General features: G+C 62.8%; 1 protein-coding gene across 6 annotated transcripts; it reads right to left on the reverse strand.

The window, feature by feature from the left end:
• Positions 1–4,685: 4,685 nt before the first annotated feature.
• ZMIZ2 (zinc finger MIZ-type containing 2) lies at positions 4,686–19,542 on the reverse strand. 6 transcript variants are annotated; one of them, XM_086697169.1, is made up of 19 exons: positions 19,417–19,542; positions 13,631–13,764; positions 13,357–13,471; positions 12,855–13,057; positions 12,419–12,611; positions 11,913–12,176; positions 11,575–11,751; positions 10,959–11,036; positions 10,605–10,773; positions 9,873–10,017; positions 9,277–9,487; positions 8,822–8,927; positions 8,530–8,687; positions 7,912–7,979; positions 7,538–7,606; positions 7,055–7,305; positions 6,520–6,689; positions 6,201–6,440; positions 4,686–5,531 (listed from the first exon to the last, which is right to left on the reverse strand). In XM_086697169.1, the coding sequence occupies exons 2-19, from the start codon at positions 13,678–13,680 to the stop codon at positions 5,424–5,426; spliced, it is 2,775 nt and encodes a 924-aa protein (XP_086553295.1). In that variant the 5' UTR covers positions 13,681–13,764; positions 19,417–19,542; the 3' UTR covers positions 4,686–5,423. The 6 variants fall into 6 exon arrangements, with proteins under 6 accessions (XP_086553295.1, XP_086553294.1, XP_086553296.1 ...); XM_086697168.1 differs by lacking the exon at positions 19,417–19,542 and adding an exon at positions 19,055–19,209; XM_086697170.1 differs by lacking the exon at positions 19,417–19,542 and adding an exon at positions 15,002–18,003.
• Between the last annotated feature and the right edge of the window lie 244 nt (positions 19,543–19,786).

The following is a 19,786-nucleotide window of genomic DNA, read 5'->3' on the forward strand; positions in this document are numbered from 1 at the left end:
TAGTGCTGAGTAATACTCCACTGTGTGACTGGACCACCGTGTAGTATCCGTTCACCTGCTGAGGGACACTCCTCAGCAATCCTGGTTGCTCCCAGGTCGTGGCAGCTATGAGTGAGGCTGCTGTGACACCGGTGTGTGGGCTTCTGTGTGGACACAAGTTTTGAGCTCCTTTGGGGAAAATACCAAGGAGCTCGCTAGCCGGACTGTATGGTGAGAATATGTTCAGTTTTACAACACCCCCCCCAACTGTCCTGCAAATCGGCTGCACCATTTTGTATTCCCACCACCACCGGGTGAGCCCTCCGGCTGCTCTATTATTTCTTTCACCACGTGTGTGTGTTTGCAGCACAGAAGCTTTCCTGCCCACGCAGGGAGCTCTGGGGACCATGGCCCCTGTGGCTGACCGCCGGCTCTTCTTACTTTGGGCTCCCATGGGGAGGGTCAAAGGGCACAGAGGCGGACGGCCAGTCGCTGGCGAGACGGCTGGAAACCAGGGGCCTCCGGCTCTGTGGTCTTGGGCAGCCTCGGTCAGGATAAGGTTTGGCTTTGAGACAGAAGCCACCACAAGCCAGGCTCAGACCGCACGGCTGCCAACCTGAGCACACGAGTGAAGGCCCCGGGGTCTGGGTGCCGCGTCCTGCCCGCTCAGGAGAGAGGAGCAGCGTCCTGCAGGCTGGGTGTGGGAAGCCGGTTCAGTCCAGCCAGAGAGCAGGGCAGCCGCTCCTGAGGCGGGGGGAGGAGGGGAGGTACCCCCATCACGTTGTTGGAGGGGCTCCTAGCGTAGGCCTGTGCTGGGACCCCGGCCATCAGGGCTCACCCTGCCCTCAATCCTCATCGGAGCACATGCTCGCTGGACACCTGCCGGCCATCCCACGGTGCACCTGCAGGGCACAGGGCCTCAGCCGGGACAGCGGCAGGCTGGTTGGAGAGACGCAAGCGGGCGACAGTAGGGGTGCTGGGTGCTTAGCCGGCCATGGGGTGGGGGGGCTCGTTCCGGGCACCGGGTCCTCGTCCCTGCTTAATCTCTCGGACAAACATTGCTGGCTTGGGGATAAATCGCGACACAGAAGTTGGTCCTCGCCCCCATGGAGCTCACAGTCTGGAGGGTGGACTTAAAAACCAAGGCTTGTCTGACCAGGAGCATTCAGGCAAGCTCTAGACATCCCTTCTAGGGGACAGGACACACAGGGCAAAGCACTGAGTGTTGCCAGGACCATATGTACAGGTGAACGTGGGGCTTTCTGTGAGGCAACTGGCCCAAATTGTTCAGAAAATCAGCGTGAGGGAAAAAAGCCAAGGGCTCTTCTCTCTTAGAGAGAGCAGAGACACAGCCACCAGTCACAAAATGTGAGCCTTGACAGAGTCTCGGTTGGTAAAAGTTATAAAAGGCATTGGGACACTGAAATGTGATGGAGGACGCAGTGGGACTGGATGTGCTCACGTAAGGGAACATTTTTGTTTCTCCAAGACGCAAGCTGAGGTGTTTAGAGACCAAAGGTCCATCTGCAACTGACTTTCCAAAGTTGGCAACAACTGTGTGCACATAAAAAACACAGCTACACGAAAAGATGGTGGGAGGAAAAAGGCGGCAAAATGCTCAGTCCGCAAACCCGAGGGTTGTGCAGACGCTCCCTGTGCTGTTTAACTTTGCAAAGATGGAAGTGTTTTTGAATAAAACATCGGGGGGCGTCTGGGGGTGCTCAGTTAGTTAAAGCGTCTGACTTCGGCTCAGGTCATGATCTTGTGGTTCATGGGTTCGAGCCCCACGTCGGGCTCTGTGCTGACAGCTCAGAGCCTGGGGTCTGCTTCTGGTTCTGCGTCTCCCTCTCTCTGCCCCTCCCCTGCTCACTCTCTCTCTCACTCTCAAAAATAAATAAATAAAATAAAATAAATTAAAAAAAATTGTGAATAAAACATGTGGGAATGATCACTACCAAGTTGTCTGTGATCAGCTGCACGGGGGCCACGGAGGCAGCCAGGGAGAGAGCAGTGGCCACAGCAGGCGCCCCGACTTGTTCTGGAGGAGGGCCCCCTGGGGCAGGGGCAGGTCAGGCGAAGCCTGGATTTGGGAGGAGAAGCCTGTGTGTCTCTGGCAGGTGGCCTGTGACAGGTCAGCAGGGGCTGTGGTACTTCTGGTACCTGTTCCCTGTGGTGGGGAGCACTCCTGACCCTACCCTGGTCTCGACCCCCTAGCCAGCCAGCCAGAGCCCCCCCACTGCAAAGCAGGTGGCTGAAGCCTTGGTGGGGTGTCGGCGAGAGCAGGCAGGGCTTGGAAAGGCAGGTCTCTTGCTCCCTGGCAGCCGCTGCTCTGGAGAATGAGGCCCTCAACGGGGGCAGGCCGTTCCGGGGCTGTGCCTGCCAGAGTCCAGCTGTCCCCAAGGCACTGGGTGGCCCTTTCAGGATGGTTAGCTTCCATCCTTCCCTTCCAAGCTGGTCCCGGTCACTCGCAGCCTGAGCCGTGGCGAACGCACACGGAAAGGGCACAAGTGGAGGGGGCCTGGCCGGAGGTGTGGAGGCGGGAGTGGTGTCAGCTTGTCCCCCACACCCGTCACAGACAAGGAGGTGCCAGCCTGGGTGACCAGCAGCTAACGCGGGGGTGCAGCCCCGTGACCCCACTGACAGGCTCAAGACCATGCTAAGTCATGGTCTGCTGACAGATGCAGAGTAGTGGTGGGTGGCCGCACAACAGGGACAGTGACGGTGCGTCACCTCACGTGAGCCCACTACACTTAGCATCTGGGCAATTCATAGACACCAACTTTAAAAACTGGATTGGGAAAAAAAAACAAAACAAAACAAAACTGGATTGGGCAAGTGGCCAGTGATTCCTAACCTCAAATGTAAACTAAAACAAGTGATCCTGTCCAGGGACCCTCCCTCCAAAAGGGGCCTGGTGTCCCGACTTGTGTCATGATGCCCATCCTGGTCCCCGTGGCTGGCCCAGCTTGGGAGGGAGTGAGGCAGGGGCCGCGCTGCAGGGAAGGGGCTCCTGAGGCTAAAGATGGGGGATTCCTCGATGTCAGGTAAACGAACCCGAGCTGCATGGGGTCCCAGCTTGTGTGTGTGTGCTTGGAGGGTGGGTTGACCAGGGGCTCCGCAACCATGCTAGAGTGTGCACTCTGTGGTCCCCTCGCCTCCCGGGACCTGCACACTGGGTTGTCTGTCTTCTCCTCTCTGTGATGGTGGCCGCAGTTTCTGGCCCTATTGCTGACCTTAGTCACTCGGTCAGACTCCAGGTCGGATCATTCTGTCGCTTCTTAGAGATGCGCGTTCACCTGGTCTCCTCTGCATGGGCCTTGATTTCCTCCTCTCTGCAGCTTTGGACTGTTTCCCTAGTTCCTTCAGGTGCAGAGTTGGGGTGTTGAGAGCTGTTGGCAGCTAGAAAATTCCCTCCTGTCGCTGCTTTCACTGTTGCCTCTTAATGCCTGCTTGGCTGCAAAGTATCTTGTAATTCGGCTCCGTACTCCTCTGCGCCTTGGACCGTAGCGGTTGTTTGACCTCCACACTCGTTACTGTTCCATAGAAGGTTATGGTGTCCCACCTGAATGCTGTTGGTAACACGCAGCCTTGTCCCGCTGGGCTCAGAGAAGGTACCTCGTAGGATTTCTGTCTCTTTAATTTATGGAGACTTGTCCCGTGGCCTCAGGCAAGGGGTGTCCCCCCCGGGCATTTGAGAAGAGCTGGTGGGTGGTGGTCAGTGCTCTGAGTCCCGCCGGCTTGTTTTCATATTGCACACATGGCAGACATGAGGACATGATGAAGCACGAGGACAGCTGCCACTCACCTGGAGGTCATCACCAGTACCCCCCATGGTGAAGCACGTCGGTGTGCCCTCGCTGTCCCCCGGAACTATAGCGCATACATAGGAGTCCCGTGAAAGGTAGATTTGGTGTTGTGCTTTACTAAAATGGTACGTCCTATGTGAATGATCGCACTTTGCTGTCACCCCACGTTGTTCGAGGGGAGTCCCCACGTGGCCCCGCCCATCCCTTGGGAGGACTGCCTCAGCTCAGGTTTAAGAGTTCTCCGTTCCACCTAGAAGCACCTAGAACACGCTGACAGTGCACGGATGTCCAGCGAGACCACACCCCGCATGGCACCCTGCTCTGCCCCCCCCCCCCAGGGGGACAGCACTCTGGACGGGCCCCTCGTCCCCTGCCATGCTGGGTGGCATTCCCATTCCCTCAGCAAGGAACAGGCTGCAGGCAGACACTAAGGCTCACACCCGGGGTCCCGAGATGTCAACGGCTAAAGCCACCTGGGGTGGGACACCTTCCACCCGAGCTTTCAGCACCCCACCACAGGGTTCAGACCTGCTGTACAGGAAGACCCTCGGGGCCAGAAGGAAAGGGCCACCCAAGCAGCTGGCAGACGGAGGGGCCTGCAGGACCCGGGAGCCCAGGACCACCCTCCATGAGACGCCTGGGGCTGGTGTCTAAGGCCCCTCCTGAGGCCCCTGGCTCCCTACCCCAGGCACGTCCACGCACAGTGACATGGTGGCAGATGTGTCTCCTGGCCCTGGTGGCACCTCACAAAATAGTTCTCCAGCTGAGGCCAACTTGGAAAATTCCAGAGACCAGGAAATTTACCGTGAGGCAGGAACAGCCGGGTCTTGGCTTGGAATGGAGCCCTGCCCACGTGAGGAACACGGGCAGGGCACAAAGGAGGGACTGGCCAGGCCCACCTTGAGGGAGTCCTTTAATAGAGACTGGCAGACAGGGGACACGACTGGCCCCCCCTCCCCCACCCGGCCTGGCCCCGGGGTGGACGTGGGAGAGGCAGTTTTAAAAAACACAGCGGGACCAATTTTTCACGTTCACGGAAAAGGGGTACTCGGGCAGCCCGCTGGAGTCTGTACACAGAGCTGGGTCTGGGCACCCACCCCCGGGGAGATCGAAGCTCACGGCCATCTGCCCCGCTGTCTGCACCCAGGAGAGGCAGGAGCCCGCGGGGTCCCCGGCTGCTTGCCCAGAGCTCTTAGTGTTTCTACACTATGTACATTGTTGTGCTTTGGACCTCCTACCCCATGGCCCTGGCCTGAGGCTTCGGGTGGGAAGACGGACCCGCTCCCACTGCGAGCTCAGGCTCAGGACAGGGCCGCCCTGCTCCTCGCCAGGGAGCCACAGGGTCACTGCAACAGAAGGGTCAATGCTGGACAAGATGCAGGCTGGTGGGAGCAGGCGGGGTTGGGTCCAGGGGCGAGGTTGGGGATACAGGTGTGTATGGATGGGGCCCAGCTGGGGTCGGGGGCAGCAGGTGGTGGATGGGGTGGGGCTGAGCTGGGCGGGGGCGGGGTGTCTGAGGTCCCCTCCCACCCAGCGCAGCTGCCTCCACAGTCCGAGGGGGGTGGTGGGCAGGTGGCTGGGGCAGGGTGTGGTGGCATCTGCGGGTGTGTCCCCGCCAGCTGGGCGGGGGCGACAGGATCAGTTGTTCTCGAAGAGAGAGAGAAGGTCATCATTGCTGTTTGTGGGAAGGTCAGGTGGGCCAAGGTAGGACAGCAGTTCTTCGGGGTTGTTCAGTTCTGGGAGCAGCTGGGAACAAAGCAAAGCCATCAGCAGCTTTGGCCTCAGGCCCACCACACCCCTGCAGGGGACCCTGTGCCTGAGCCCCTCAGCCTGCACGGGGCTCTCCCTGCCGAAGGCTGCTCTTTGACCAGGAATCACTCCATACAAGTTGTCCAAGGACAACCTGGGACACAGAGCGTCTGCCCCAGGGGGCATGCACGGGGCCATGTGGGGACCCCGATGTGAACAGAGCAAATGCAAGAAATGGGGTTTCCAGTGTCTGGGATATTCTGCTTTGAGCTGCTCTAATTTTCTCCCGCTGAACTTCAGGGTGTTCGGTTTATTAGAGAGAAAGACCGTTACCTGCAGTGCACGCACTGATTTTGGCTCACGCGACACCTGTGGGTCAGCTCAAACCACACCGAGGCCAGTGTGGTCCTCTGCAAGCCCAATCTTCTTGGGGACTCTACACAGGTTCCTGTAGCCAACTGCCTGGACAGAGTCATCCCGCGGCTACTCAGGTACCTGACACTCATCATCAAAAGAGCTGACGCTATCTGACCAGCTGTCCTGGCTTCGAGGTCACTAGGGCGTCAGTGTCCTCCCTTCTATGAAGCATGTGGACCCTGGGGACGACGGACACACCGTCCCCAGCCCCAGCTCCCATGCGCTCCCTGGCATGGGGCCTGTACTCACGTCCAGGGCTGGTTCCGGGGCCTCCCCCGCCCCAGACATGGGGGGCCCCATCACGCCTGTGGCAGTGCTGAAGGCCAACTCGCCGATGGGGCCTGAGCTCACTGGGCCCAGGGGCTGCCGGGATGCTGGGGGAGGGTTTGGATGGTGCAGCTGGGGCCCTGGGGCCCCTCCAAGGCTGGAGGCGAGCAGCCCTGGAGCCCCTGGGTTGTGGGCAGGGTCCAGGTGACCCGCTGGCGGCATCTGGAGAAGGAGAGAAGAACCAGGTAGAACAGCTCCTGGTCCCCTGGAGCTGGCCCTCCGCCCCACAGCTTGCACTGACCTGGCCTGGGAGGCAGGGAACAGACTTCTCAGGTGTCAGGAGGCTGCTAGGAATGTCGGACTGGTAGGAGCTGGGGGGTGGCCCTGGGGTGAACTCAGGAAGGGCCGGGGTGCTGGGCGTGGCAGGCGGGAAGGACTCAGGGAAGGTCCCGGGTCCCAGGAAGCTGGAACCTGAGAGCAGAGCCCATGTTGGGTGAGGCCTGGGAGCTTGCACTGGGGAGAAGCCGGGGGGTAAGGGGGGCTGGCGGCCCAGGCTCCCAGTGCTCTCCGCAGGTAGCTCTGGGTTTTACAGAAAAGAGCATTTCCTTTCATCACAAGGGAACGGGCCTCACCCAGCCACACCCACACATGGGGTCAGGTGGGGCCGGGCCCCCAGCGGGCCAGCAGAGAGCCTCCGTTCCCAAATGCCGGGCGCCCCTGCCCGTCCCCATGGCGTGGCCACACCTACCCCACCAGGTCCCCAGGAGGCCCCCCCAGGCACAGGGCCCGCAGCAGACTGGTCTGGAGAGAGCAAATCACTGGCCCGTGGCACTCACCCTGGCCGGGGTAGTCACCAGGGGCTGGGGCCGGGGCCGAGGGTGGCTGCAGGGGGGCGAAGGGGGCAGCGGCGGGGCCCAGGGCTGCTATCATCTCCATCACGCTGGGCATGAGCATATGTGCGGGGCTCACGGTGCGACAGCGCTTCAGCACTGGCCCGTCCGGCTCTTCCTTGACGTGAACGTCGGGCTTTACGGGCACCGGCTTCCAGCTACACGTGGGGTCGATGGTGATCTCCTCGTAGTCAGAACTGGGCAGGGACACATGGCTGGTCACCAGCTGTCCTTGCCGTCTCTCTTGGCCCCTGGCCCGCTTCTAAGCAGACCTCCACTCCAACGCCTGTAGCCGCATGGCCCATCACACAGGCCCCGTGGGCGGCCGGGCCCGGTTGGATGTGGGTTCCATCTGCGGCCGGAATCAGCCCACCCCGTGGCCGAGCTGTCATAGGGCCACCGGCGGCGGGACGGCACGAAGACACTTACTTCTGAATGTGAACGAGGACGCCCAGCACATACTGGTCCACCTGCAGGCCCTCCAGCAGCGCTGTCTTGCTGTAGGAAACCAAAGGCATGTGGCTCAGGGGCCTAGCCCGACCTCGCCCCGGCACACTTCTCGGCTCTCTCACCCTGCTTGAGGCCACATGGCATGAAGTGACCCCGCATGCGATGACCCCGTGTACACAGACCCCACAAAAAGCTATTCTGAGATGATCTCAGAGATGACCACGCACAAAGCGACTGTGCGAGACTTGTGCCCTGAGCCGCACCGTCCTCGTCTGCTCTGTGACCCCCTAAACCTGGGGTTTTGTTGGTCCCCGTGCCTGGGATCCCAGGAGGACTGTCTGGGAGACACTCACTTGCACACAGGGCACCGCCAGGTCCCCCGCTCACAGTTGAGCTGCAGGTAGGACTCCAGATCGAAACACTGCGGGGAGCAGGAGAGATGGCTTCTCACGCGGGTGCCGGGGGCAACCGGGCCGCACTCTGCGATTGAGCCTTGTGGTTTCGGGCTGAGTTACGTGAATGTTGAGAAGCCACGTGGGCCAGGCTTGCCCGGGCCACCATGCTAAGTGCTTGGCCCTGGGGGCAGCCGGGAGAGCACAGCCCTCGTGGGACTAGAGTGCCTTGTGGCCAAAGAATAGGGTATCTGTGCTGGCAAAGACCCGCCTCCGGGACACGGTGCTGAAGGGAAACTAGGGCCGGGGTCTGTGCGTGCTGCTCCTGGCCAGGGCAGGAAGACCCCACCCGCCACCCTGACGCCTCTTGAGATGTGACACGAGAACGCAGGAAACCATGGGGTGCGCTCCAAGAAACCAATGCCTGGTCTGGGGAGCACGTGGGGGACGGTCTGGTGAGTGCGTGGGGGCCGGTCTGGGAAGCACGTGGGGGAGCCGGCTACCCGCCCGCTGGCTGGTCACCTGCTGGTGGAGGGTCCGCGGGAAACCGCTGCACGTCACAAGTTCTGGACCACCCACCTGTATGTGGCGACAGTCATGGCCTCGGGCGGGGAGCTGGATCCTGCGGAATGTGATGGGGCACCTGAGGGACACCTTGATGGCTGTCTGCTCCACCCCGTCCTCACCGTTGGGCCCAGGGGTGCCGGGGACGGTGCCGCTGCTGAAGTTGCGTTTTACTGGCATGCACGGGGAGAGGACTCGAGTGAGGGGCTGCTAGCTGGGCCGGCCGCTGCCCCTACCCCCCGAGTCCCCAGCCCCGGCAGATGTGGGGGTGTGCCATGTGGTGGCTGGTCACCGGGCGGCCACTCACTCTTGGTGATACAGTGCTCCGCGGGCAGGAGGCGCTTCCTGAGGAGGCCCTGCAGCACCGAGCGGACGGACGGCCGGTGCACCAGCTGCAGCACGAACAGGTGGGACTGCAGGAGGTGAGGAGGGTCAGGGGCGCGGCCCACACCCCCACATCCCGCACTAGCTGTCTGTCTGCGGCCTGTCAGAGCACCGACCCCCAAGAGCCCCCCTGCACGCCCTGCAAACTGCACCTTGGTGTCTGTGCAGGGCCTGGGCCTGCCTGGAGTCCCCAGCCGGGGAGGGTTCAGGTCAGCCTCCCGCTGGGGAAGGACAGGCCGCCATCTTGTAGGGAGTAAGCCAGAGCGCCAGGCCCCGGTGAGCAGGCCTCACCAAGGAGGAGGGAGGTCCCCTCTCTCGGCAGGGGCTGGGGTCGGGGGCAAGCACAGCCAGGCCCCTGCAGGCCTAGGAGGCACTCACGCAGCAGCAGGCTGTGACCGTGATCTGGATGGTGTTGCGGCCCGGCTGGCACACGTGCTTCAGGTACAGCGGCTTGTGGGAAGTCTTGTTGTCGCCGCGCTCGATGGTGAGCGGGGTGGCGTTGACGCTGACCTGCACCGACGCCGGCCAGTTGGTGTTGGTCTGCCGGTCCTCATGGTGATAGCACTTGAACTGCAGCTCCAGGTCTGGCCTGCGAGGGGTGGGCCGCTGAGCAGGGGATGCAGGGCGGGGCTCGGTACAGAGCCACAGTGGGGATGGGGCAAGAGGGCGGGGCCCTAGAAAGGGGCAGCTAGGCAGGGCCACAGGGCAGGGCGGGACCTCTGGGAAGGGGGCTGCAGGGTGGGGTCACACTGTGTGGCGGAGCCGGGCTCCAAGCCGCTGAGATGTGGCTGAGGGGCAGGGCTTCATGGAGTGGGGCGTGGGTGGGAGGGAATATCTTGAGGTGGGACCTCACTGTGGGGCGGAGGCACTGAACAGGGGTCTCTAGGCGGGGCCACACTGGGGGCGGGGCCTCTGAGAAGGGTCAGGCGCTGGAGGGGGCTGCGCAGCTAGGCGGGGCCGCAGGGCCCGCTCACCTCAGCATCAAGGTCTTGTAGACAGAGTCCCGGAGCTGGAACGCGTGGTTGCTCACAGCCAGGTTGTGCTGCAGGCGGAAGGGCTCCAGCACTACCCCGTCCCGCACCGGGAAGGTCAGCCGCAGCTCGTCACCCGGGCCGCTGCCTGCGACACGCTGCTATGAGCCGGCCACCCCTGTGGCAGGTCCCCTCATCCTCCCGCTCGGGCTGGTGTGGGCGGCATCTCCCCCGGGGTCCTGGGCCCGGCTATCACCCCCAAGGGGAATAGGATCTTGGTTCTGTCCTGGTTCTCCCGCTGTTCTGTCCTGCCTCAGTCACCTGGCCCCATGTCCCCTAAGTTATGCCTGGAGAACGTGCCCCAAACCCAGAAAAGAGGGTGCTCCTTTGCTTTCAGAAGGGGTGTGAGGCTAAGAAGGTGTGAACGGACCACCTGCCATCATCCTAGCGCTTGAGCTAGGGTTCTAGGACCCCAGCTTCTGTGTGGTGGTCTCCCCCAGAGCATGGGTCTCTTAACCAGGAGTGGACCTCAGGAGGCCCATAAATCCCCTGAAATTATACACAGAACTTTGTGTGTGGGGGTATTTTTCTAGGGAGGAGATCAACACCTTGAACGGATGTGCAGAGTTCTAGGAGCACAAAATGAAACTGAGGGCCCCCCACCCCCACATTCCCTGCAGAACTCTGGGGTCCTGGGACCCCCGCCCAACCGTCTTAAGAGCAGGTGACACTCACTGGGGGGTGATGGGTGCAAGGAGCTCACGCTGGGCTTGAGGTCCGGCAGGAAGGGCGATTTGACCTCCTGGCTGGTGGACATGTAGGGGACGCTGCTGCCGGGGGTCATGGGTGGCGTGGGGCTCCCAGGCAGTGGGGAGCTGGGGTAGCCAGGGATGGAACGGGTGGGCTGTGGGGTTGAGCAAACAGTCAAGGTGGGATGGTGGGGGGTGGAGTTTGTTCTTGAAGCACCCGCTGGGACCAGTCACAACAGAAACGGGCAGGGGTATCTGGCTGGCCACCCGCACTTCCTCCTGCTTGGGTGCCCTCTGTCCATGTGCCCACCCTGAGAGCCGCCCACCCATGTGCCCGTACCCCACTCAGGCCGGACTGGCTGTAGCTGACGCTTCCCCCGTTGAAGTTGGCACCCTGCCCGTTGAACTGCTCTGTGGGCTGTAGGGAAAACACGGTGTGCGCCCGGGGCCCCAGCCTGCCCGCCGCTGGGCCCCTGAACCTGACTCAAGGAGTGGGCTGGGAGCAGGGAGCCCACCACACACATGGCACTAGCCTGTTTTCTCTGTACACTTTTGAAGTTTACCATGTGATCTGCAGGGAGCACGTATCATTGTGTAATTAAAAAAAAATTGCTACTATAGAGAACAAGATGACCCCATGTGTCAGAGGGGTTTTGGGAGAGCCACAGAGAGGCTGAAAACACCCCCCCCCCCCCCCAGGCCTTGCTGGGCTTCTCCATGGTGAGTGGAGGGAGTGGAGACACTTTTCCACAATGAAATTCAAGTGACTTGGGGGCCTGCCTACTGCTCCCTACACCCACTTTCCAACAAGATAAAGATATATGAATTTCTGAGGGTCCTTTCAGAGCTGGATCCCTGCCCTAGTCAGGAACCCTGTGAAGCTCCTGGCTTCTTGGTCACCCTGAGTGCACAGGGCCCAGCAGGAGCTGTGTCGGGCCCGGAGGAGCCATGCCTACCTTGTAGTGCAGTCCTGCTGGGCCAGAGGCGGACAGGGACTGGCCCACACCCTGCTGCAGGGGCAGCCGGTGCCCAGGGTAGGAGGACGGGGCAGGGGGCGGCCCGGCACCAGACGTGTACTGGGTGGCACTGGGTCCGTACTGGCTTCCTGGCAGGTACTGCTGTCCTGGATAAACCTGAAAGAGGCACCATGCCAGGGGAACAGGTGTCGGGGAAGCCAGGTCCCAGGGAGGATGTGGTGCCCGCTCCATGAGGCGTGGCCGCTTCTCTCACACAGATGCCCAACCTCACCATGGGTCTGGGTGGAGCTCAGGATGAGGGAGGAATGGACACTCACCTCGCTGGAGTAGGCTCTCTTGACCCCCTGTCGGGGCAGTGGCTGGGCCTGGGGAGGCCCAGGGTACCCGTGCTGGGGCAGGCGCTGCCCTGCATAGAGGGGTGCCATGCCTGCTGCCCGGGTGGGGTTCATGCCCATGGGGTTCATGCCAGAGGGGCCCAGCAGCCCTCCCACGCTGGTGGGGTTCATGCTGCCAGGGACGCTGGGCCCCCGGGGACCTCCATGCTGCAGGAACTGGCTGTTAAAAGCCTGCCCAGCCCCCATCTGGGGAGAAAAGAGAGGAGCCATTCAGTACCCCCACCACTGTGGGTGCTGCCCAGTTGCCCCCTGCGCCCCCTCAACCCCCTCGTCTCTCTGTGTGCACATCCCCAGTTGCCCCCTGCGCCCCCTCAACCCCCTCGTCTCTCTGTGTGCACATCCCCAGTCCCCAACCCCAGCTGCCCGACTGGTCCCTGCCTTCCAGACCAGCACATGTGGGCTGCACAGGAGGAGCGGCTGGGCCTCACCGCTCCGTACTGGCTCAGCTCCTGGCTCTGCTTCTCCTGGAGGGCGGCCACGGTGGCTGTGGCGGTGGCCGTGGCGGTGGCCGCAGCAGCAGCCACTGCAGCTGCTGCTGCCGCCTGAGTAAAATCGGTGGAGGGTCGTGTGGCATGTGAGGGCAGACCCAGGCCCCCTGGCCCCCCCGGGCCGCCCGCATACCTGTGAGAGACACAGATGGCTTGGCTCAGAAGTGCTTCCCTGCCTGTCGCCCGGGGGCCACATAGCACCTGCCGGGGCCCCCTTCTTGTCTAGATGCTCCAGCGTCAGCCGTGGGAGCCCGCAAGAGCATCACACTCACAACAGTCAACAGACTGGTTCACATGGTCCCAGGCACCTGCCAAACCAGAAGCTTTGCACCTGGAGGACTCCCAGCACACCTCACAGGTCAGGGGTCCTGCTTACCCAGCCGTGAAGCCAGGGCCCCCTGGGTAGCCCCCGCGGCCATACACTCCTTGCTGCACGAAGCCCTTGTTGGCAGCGCCCTCGCCAAACGCCTGCTGTCCGAGGCACTGTGCGGAGTTCAGGGCAGGGCCACCACCTGCCACACCAGGCATTACAGAGCTGCCGGGGGGGCTCCCTGCAGGGCCCATGGGGTTCCCCAAAACCTGCGAGGAAGCAAGAATTGCCAATGGGAATCATCCAAACAACTCACTTCCTGCAGTTGCTCTAAAGGGCTACAAAGGAGAGGCCTGCCAGTGAGGGGCTGGGGGCAGAGGTGAGGGAGGAAGGAGGGGAAGAGAGGAGGGGTGCAGAGGCCCAAAGACGGGGGAAGAAGTCCCACACAACATGTGGTGGGGGGACTCGTCTACAAGGATGGGGCAGACTTGGAGAGCCCAACCCCATTTCTGTCTAAGGTCTAGGGGGGCCCTGGCAGCTCTCGGGGGTGGCCCCACTGCAGGCTCACCTGACTCTGTGCCGCGTTGCCGACGCCCCACACGGTTGTGACGACAGACAGCGACCCTGCTGGCTGAGTGGCGCTCTGCTGCCAAGGTACCGGCTCATAAGCAAATGGACCATCACTGCAAGTAGACAGGTGGGTGGGGAGGCCCAGGTCAGGAGGCCACGGGTGTCGAGACCCCTGGCTGGGGAGGCTGGCAACTGGGGGCGGAGAGGTCCTGCCCTGCCACCCCGCCCGTACCCGAGGCCTGAGAAGGGAGGGCGGCAGGAGACGCACTCACCCGTGCGGTGTGGGGGGCAGGGCGGGTTTTACGGGGTGCATGGGGTTCATTGGCCTCGGGCAGCCTAAAGGCCGGGTCTGCGGGTGGCAGGAAGTAGTCCTCACAGCTGTTTACGTGGGACTCGGCTGGTCTGGCTGTGGGGACAGAGGAGGACGTCAGTGGAGATGCAGTGGCCGGGGGCTGTCGGTGGGGTGCCGGGAACCCCCAGCACCAGGCCCCCTTGCTCTGCTCTAACTGATGGAGGGCCGGGCGACAGCGGGGTCTGAGGGCCACTGTGGGGGTGGGGGCAGCCTCAGCCTGAATTGCCCACCCTGACAAACCTCTGTCCTCTCCCCCTAAAGCCAGCCTGGAAGCCAGCATTAACCCTTTCAGGCCAGGCCCTGCTACTCACAGCCCCTGAAATAGAGCAGGCTTTCTGACCCAGATCCTTTTCACACGCCCCTCCCTCAAGAAGGCCTGGATATCCATTAAAGTCAGGGAACTCCCAGGACCCAAGTGCCAGAATCCCCCAGGTAGGCCCCAGGGTGGAGGCCAAGGCCAGAGCCAGCAGAGAAGAACAGAGGAGGACCAGCTGGCGGCCACCTTCTGCTCAGGCTCTGAGACTTGCCCACTCTGGGGAGAGGGCTCTGCTAAACAGGGCTGAGCAAGGTCAGCCAGCTGCCGGCTTCACCCTGGCCTGGGGAAGGGAGTACAGGTCACCTGCGTGCTCCTGGCTGACAGCCCCTCGAGGGCTGATGTGGGCACAGGGCCAGGCGGACCTGACCCCCCACAGGCCACGGTGACACCCACTGAGAGGTCCCCAAAGGGGAGGGATGCACACATGGAGCAATGGGCAGGGGGTTGGTGCGAGCCCAAGGGCATGTCAAGGGGCCAAGGGGAACACGGCGGCAGTGGCTGGCAAACTTTCTTGGGACCCATGTGCCCGTGCAGGGGGCATCCTCCTACTGTGTGAGGCTCACCGCCCCCTCCAACTGCTGTCTCAGAAAAATGAGGGAGGGAGGGAGGGCCAGGCACTCACATCCTCCAACACCCCCAAAAGCAAGCCCAAGCCCTTGTTGGCACCCCCAGGGGCATGCTGCACACCTACGTCTGCCTGACCCAACCACAGAGGCGCACTGGCTGTGGTTCTCAGGGGTCCCCGGGAATCCCAGGTGGGGGGACTCTGCCCTCCTGGTGTCCAGGTTCTGTCCTGGAGCACCAGTGCCTTTTAGGGGCTGCAAGCCCCCCCCCCCCCCCCACAACATGCACACGTGCCACCCTGGACAAGCTAATGTGTGGTGGCTCAACCCAGACACCCCAGCACTCACAGCACCTCCCTCTGGCCTAGGAGTGAGAAAGTCGCCCCAGAACCCACCCAAGCCCGTGACTCACATTCCTGAGTGCTGACCAGGGACCTCAACGTTACCATGTCGTCTGTAAATAGTCCTGGAGGTGCGTGTGGGGGGACCCTCATCAGGGACCCAGAGCAGGGAAGGGGTACAGTGGGAACTGTGACACGGGTGGTTCTGCCTTCGGCCCTTCGTGCCACTCAGCACTGAGGTAAGTGGGTCCCGGAGCCGCAGCAGAGCCGGGGCTGGGGCAGAACAGTTGGCAGGTCTGCTTCCTACCTGGCTCTGCTCCCCCTCTGAACGCTGTTCTCCCCTGCCACCCAGACCAGGTCCCACTCTGGAAACAGAGGCCAGAAAATGCAGGAGTCAGTGGGTCCAGAAGGCTGTGGCCCCAGGAATCTGGGTACACACAGGCCTGCGAGCCAGGATCACCCAGCCAGGCTGGTGTCCTCGGTCCCTACCGTCCAACTCCAGGACGGTGATGCGGCCACCGTGGATATGGATGGGTGGACCTGCCAACCAATGGACCAGACCACAGAGGGCACAGACCAGGCACCGGAGGAAACCAGCATTGCAACGCGGGGCTCCCACAAGCGAAACCAAAAGTTCTAAACTTCACATCTTGTGCAAAAATTAACTTGAAATGGGCCACGGATGTAAATGAACAACAGAAAATGACAAAACCTTTGGAGAAACTCTTCGGGACCTGGAACCAAGAAAAGAGCCCTTAGATGTGACACCAGTGCAGTCCTCACAAGGGAGAGGGGGAGTCATCTCAGAAAGGCCCTGCTGATGCAGAGTGACAGGTATGCCCGCAAGTCGCATCTCTGACGAAGGACTAGTATCTAGGATATATAAAGAATTCTCAAAACTCAAAAGAAAAATAAACACCCCAGATAGAAAATGGGCAGAGAACACAAAGAGACATTTTAGCAAGGAGGTCGTCCGGACGGCATGCCAGCTCAGGAAGAGACAGACATCCGACGTCATGGCCACCGGGGACGTGCAAACTAACACCACACGGAGGCATCGCTATGCACCTATCAGAGTGGCTACAACAGTGACACCACCAAGTGCTGGGGCTGGGGGGACTGGGGGGACTGGATCTCCTACCCACGGCAGGTAAGACTGGAAAATGGCGCGGCCACTCTGGAAAACAGTCTGGCAGCGTCTTGTGAAAAGTCGGCACACAGCTACCGGGCAACCGGGCGACCGCACTCCTCTTCGAGACATGCAAGCTGAGGTTCACAGAAAACTATGCGCGTGTCTACACCAGCTTCCTCCTAGCAGCTCAAGAACGGCCACCCAGATGCCCTTCGGGTGAAGTTAGCCAGCCGTGGGGCATCCACAGCCCGCAGGCATGAAAAGGAAGAGCGAGCAGGAATCCCCAGAGGATCGAGCCGTGGAAAAAGCCAGTCCCCGAAGGTTACACGCGGTATGATTCCCTTTATGTAACGTTCCTGAAATGATGAAATCACAGAAGCGAGGAGCAGAGCCCAGCTGCCAGGTGGGGAGGAGGGAAGCAGGTGCGAACAGAAGAAGGTGCGGAAGGAGAGATGTGCATCTGGCCCGTATTCCCGGAGCATCCCGGTGTGACGTGCCCGTCGTCTGGTGAGACGTCACCGCCAGGGGAGCCAGGAAAAGGATACAAGGGTGATTTCTCACAGCTGCATGTGAATCCGGAATTCTCTCAGAATACAAGTTGACTTGAAAAACCACCACCACCACCCGTGGTCTCCACAGAGAAGCCCCCGGCAATGCTCCCTTAGCCCAGGCTGGTTGGGCTGGCCGGGCCCACTCAGCTGTCCCAGAAGCAGGGGGGAGACCAGCCCCCTGCCCGGTGCAGAGCCCCAAGACTGCAGGTGCTCCACTCTGCTCCGGGCCTCCTGTCTGGCACATCACACTCACCTGGAGGGCGGGGGCCGGAAGACTCCTGTTTCTAAAGAGCTTGTGGGTCAGGGTCAGGCTGCTGCTGACGCAGGGACCCCAGTCTGAGAGCCCCGGAGATCCGGGGAGGAGGGGGCAGGGCAGGGGCCCCAGGAGGCCTCCTACATCACCCCCAAGACTTCTCTGCCACGGACGAGACCACAGACGGTTCCAGTTCCCCCTAAGCCTCCTGCACGCCTGGGTGCTTGGGTGTATGTGTGACTTCCTGCCAAACTGAGTCTGCTCTCCTCCCTGAGAAGACCCAGACTCTCCGAGTGGGGCACCCCACAACCCGCTGCTCCCCACAAATGGACAGGTGCCCTCTGAGTGCAGACCCTCCTCCCACTTCCTGGCCTTGAAGACAGAGCCAGGAAAACCGGTGCGGGCCCATGGGGCTTGTGCCCCAGTGCCAGCTGGAAGCCGGGACCCCTTGGCAGAACTGCCCTGGTTCTGGTTCTGTGCCCCATCTTTCTCCAGAAAACTCACCACTCAGGCCCCCTGCCCCAGGGCCTCAGAGCAGCTGCGCCCAGGCTCCTGCGTGCCAACCAAAGGCAGACGTTAATGTGGGTCAACCTCTTCCACTCCACCCTGTCCAGGCCGCCTGGTCACCCAGGGGCGGCACGCCCCATGACAAGCCACCTGACCCTAGGAGGGCAGGCCTACTCCACGGTCACAGAGCAGGGAGCCCATGGTTCCAGGGTGAGTCCCCAACCGGAGGGACACCAGGGTCAAATGGGCTCAGAGGAGGTAGAAATGATGGCTCCAGTGAGCGCGACGGCACAAGGTGGGGACTCAGGTGTTCTGGTGTCTGCAGGTCCTACCGCTCTACATGTGAGGCCCCAACACTGACCAGCTAACTAGAGTCGTCCGAACACCCAGGAAGGAGCATTTGTGAATGGCCCAGACACCGGACACATCAGAGACCAGCTACAGGGTTTCACTACTCTGAGCCTCGGTTTACAATGTGTAAAATGGGTACGTGGTAGCCACCCCAGGACTGAGGAAAGAGGAAGACACATGACTGCATTTATGCCAGCAGCCCTGACTGCTGTAGTGGAGGCAGCCACCAGTGGACACGCCATGGGGAAGCCTGGCTGCCCTTGGAGTCCTCCCCAGGCACACCCTGCCTGTCCTTCATCATCTCCTCCTCCTCCCCCCCCCCCCCCCCCCCGACTTCTATTCCCAGCCAGTAACCAGCCCCTGGGCATGGCAGGTCCTCAAGGCCAGTATCCCACCAGGTGAGGCTAAGACCCCGCACGGATCCTGGCACCTCCCTTGAGCCTGGAGAGGCCCCCGCTGCTAGCAAGCCAGGGTCTGGTTGGTGAGTCTGTGCTCACTCTCTCTACATCCACCACCGGCTTACAGATCAAGTCACGTGTTCTGTGTAGGTCCCTGCGAAATCTTGAGATAAAACAAACGACTTACAGACGTGGCCATAGATGTTCTGCAACTATCAGGAAGAGAGCAGGGCAGGGAGGAAGCAAGTGTGGGGGGGTAGGAGGGAGTAAAGGGGAGCAGGGCTGTGGGGAAAGGGGACCAGGGCAGGGAGGAAGCAGGTCATGAGGGGGAGAAAGGAGGATGGCTGGGAGCAGCTCAGAGGGGGAAAGCGGAGGAGGAAGGGAGCAGGTCGGGGGAGCAATACACCCTCCCGCCTCAGCTTCGTGCGTCCCGTTTGGAAAGGGGTGTCCCCACGGAAGCCGCGGCCGGAGGCTGAAAGGTCGGCCAGTGTCGCCGGCCCGAAGCAGACCTGCGTGGGTCCCACGTCGCTGGACGGTGGGCGCGCACGGCCCAAGACAAGCCCGGAAGGCGAGCCCGCCGGCCAGAGCGCGGGGCGGAGGCGGCGGAGCCAGGTGGGGCGAGGGCCGGGGGTCACCCTCCCCGCTCAGGAGGTCGCCGGGGCCGCGCACACCCGTCGGGCGCCCGGCCGGCTACCAGCCCCAACAAAGGCTCAGGTGAGGGTCTCCCGGCGCGCACGGGGGTCGCTGGGCCCAAAACCGCGACGCGCACGCGGCAGGTGCGGCAGGTGGGCGCCGGGGCCGCCCCCAGCGCGGCCGGAGCCCCGGGGCAGAGGCACCGCAGCGCCGGGCCCGGGGCGCCGCACCTGCCCACCGCGCGCACCTGCAGCACCTGCCGCCCCCGCCGCCCGCACCTGCCCGCCCGACCCGCTCACCTCCGCCCGGCCCGGCCCGGCCCCTTGCCGCCGCGGCCCCCGGCCCGCGCCGCTCCATGCGCTCAGCCCGCCCTCCGCGCCGCCCGCCGCCCCGGGGCCGCGGCCGCCACCACCCGCGCCATCGCGCCGCCGCCCGCTCCGAGGGCACAATGGAGCCGCCGCGCCGCTCATGCATATGCATGACGCCGCGCGCCGGCCCCGCCCCCCCAGGCCAGAGCAGTAGAGCCCCGAGCCGGCGCTCGGGCGGGGCTGCCGCGGGCCTGCGCGGGCCGGGGTGGCTGACCGAGTCGGGCCCAGCCGGGAGCGGGCGGGCATCGCGGGCGGCGGGGGACCACGACCGGCGACCCGCGCTCCCTCCACACCTTTCCGAACGCCGCGCCTGCGGAGCCTCCAAAGCTTCCTGCTCGCTGTCCGCCGGGGCGTGGCCAGATGGAGGGGCGGGGCCTGATGGAGTGGATGGGCCCGGGCGGCGGCGGGGACGGCTGATGGGCGGGGCCTGTCAGGGGGGGTGTCAGAGCCTGGCTAGGGGGCGGGGCCTGGTGGAGGTGGCCCGGTGGAGGGGCGGGGCCCAGCCGGAGGGGCGGGGCCTTGCGGAGTGGGGTGTCAGAACCAGACTGGAGGGCGGGGCCTGGTGGAGAGGGCACAGCGGAATGGAGAGCGCTGCCGATAGGCGGGGCCTGTCAGAGGGGAGGGGTCCGGCAGGAGAGGCGGGGCCTGGTAGAGGGGGTTCAA

The sequence above is a fragment of the Puma concolor genome, chromosome A2, assembly GCF_028749965.1.
Source record: "Puma concolor isolate L17-30 chromosome A2, mPumCon1.1.hap2, whole genome shotgun sequence".
Taxonomy (NCBI): domain Eukaryota; kingdom Metazoa; phylum Chordata; class Mammalia; order Carnivora; family Felidae; genus Puma; species Puma concolor.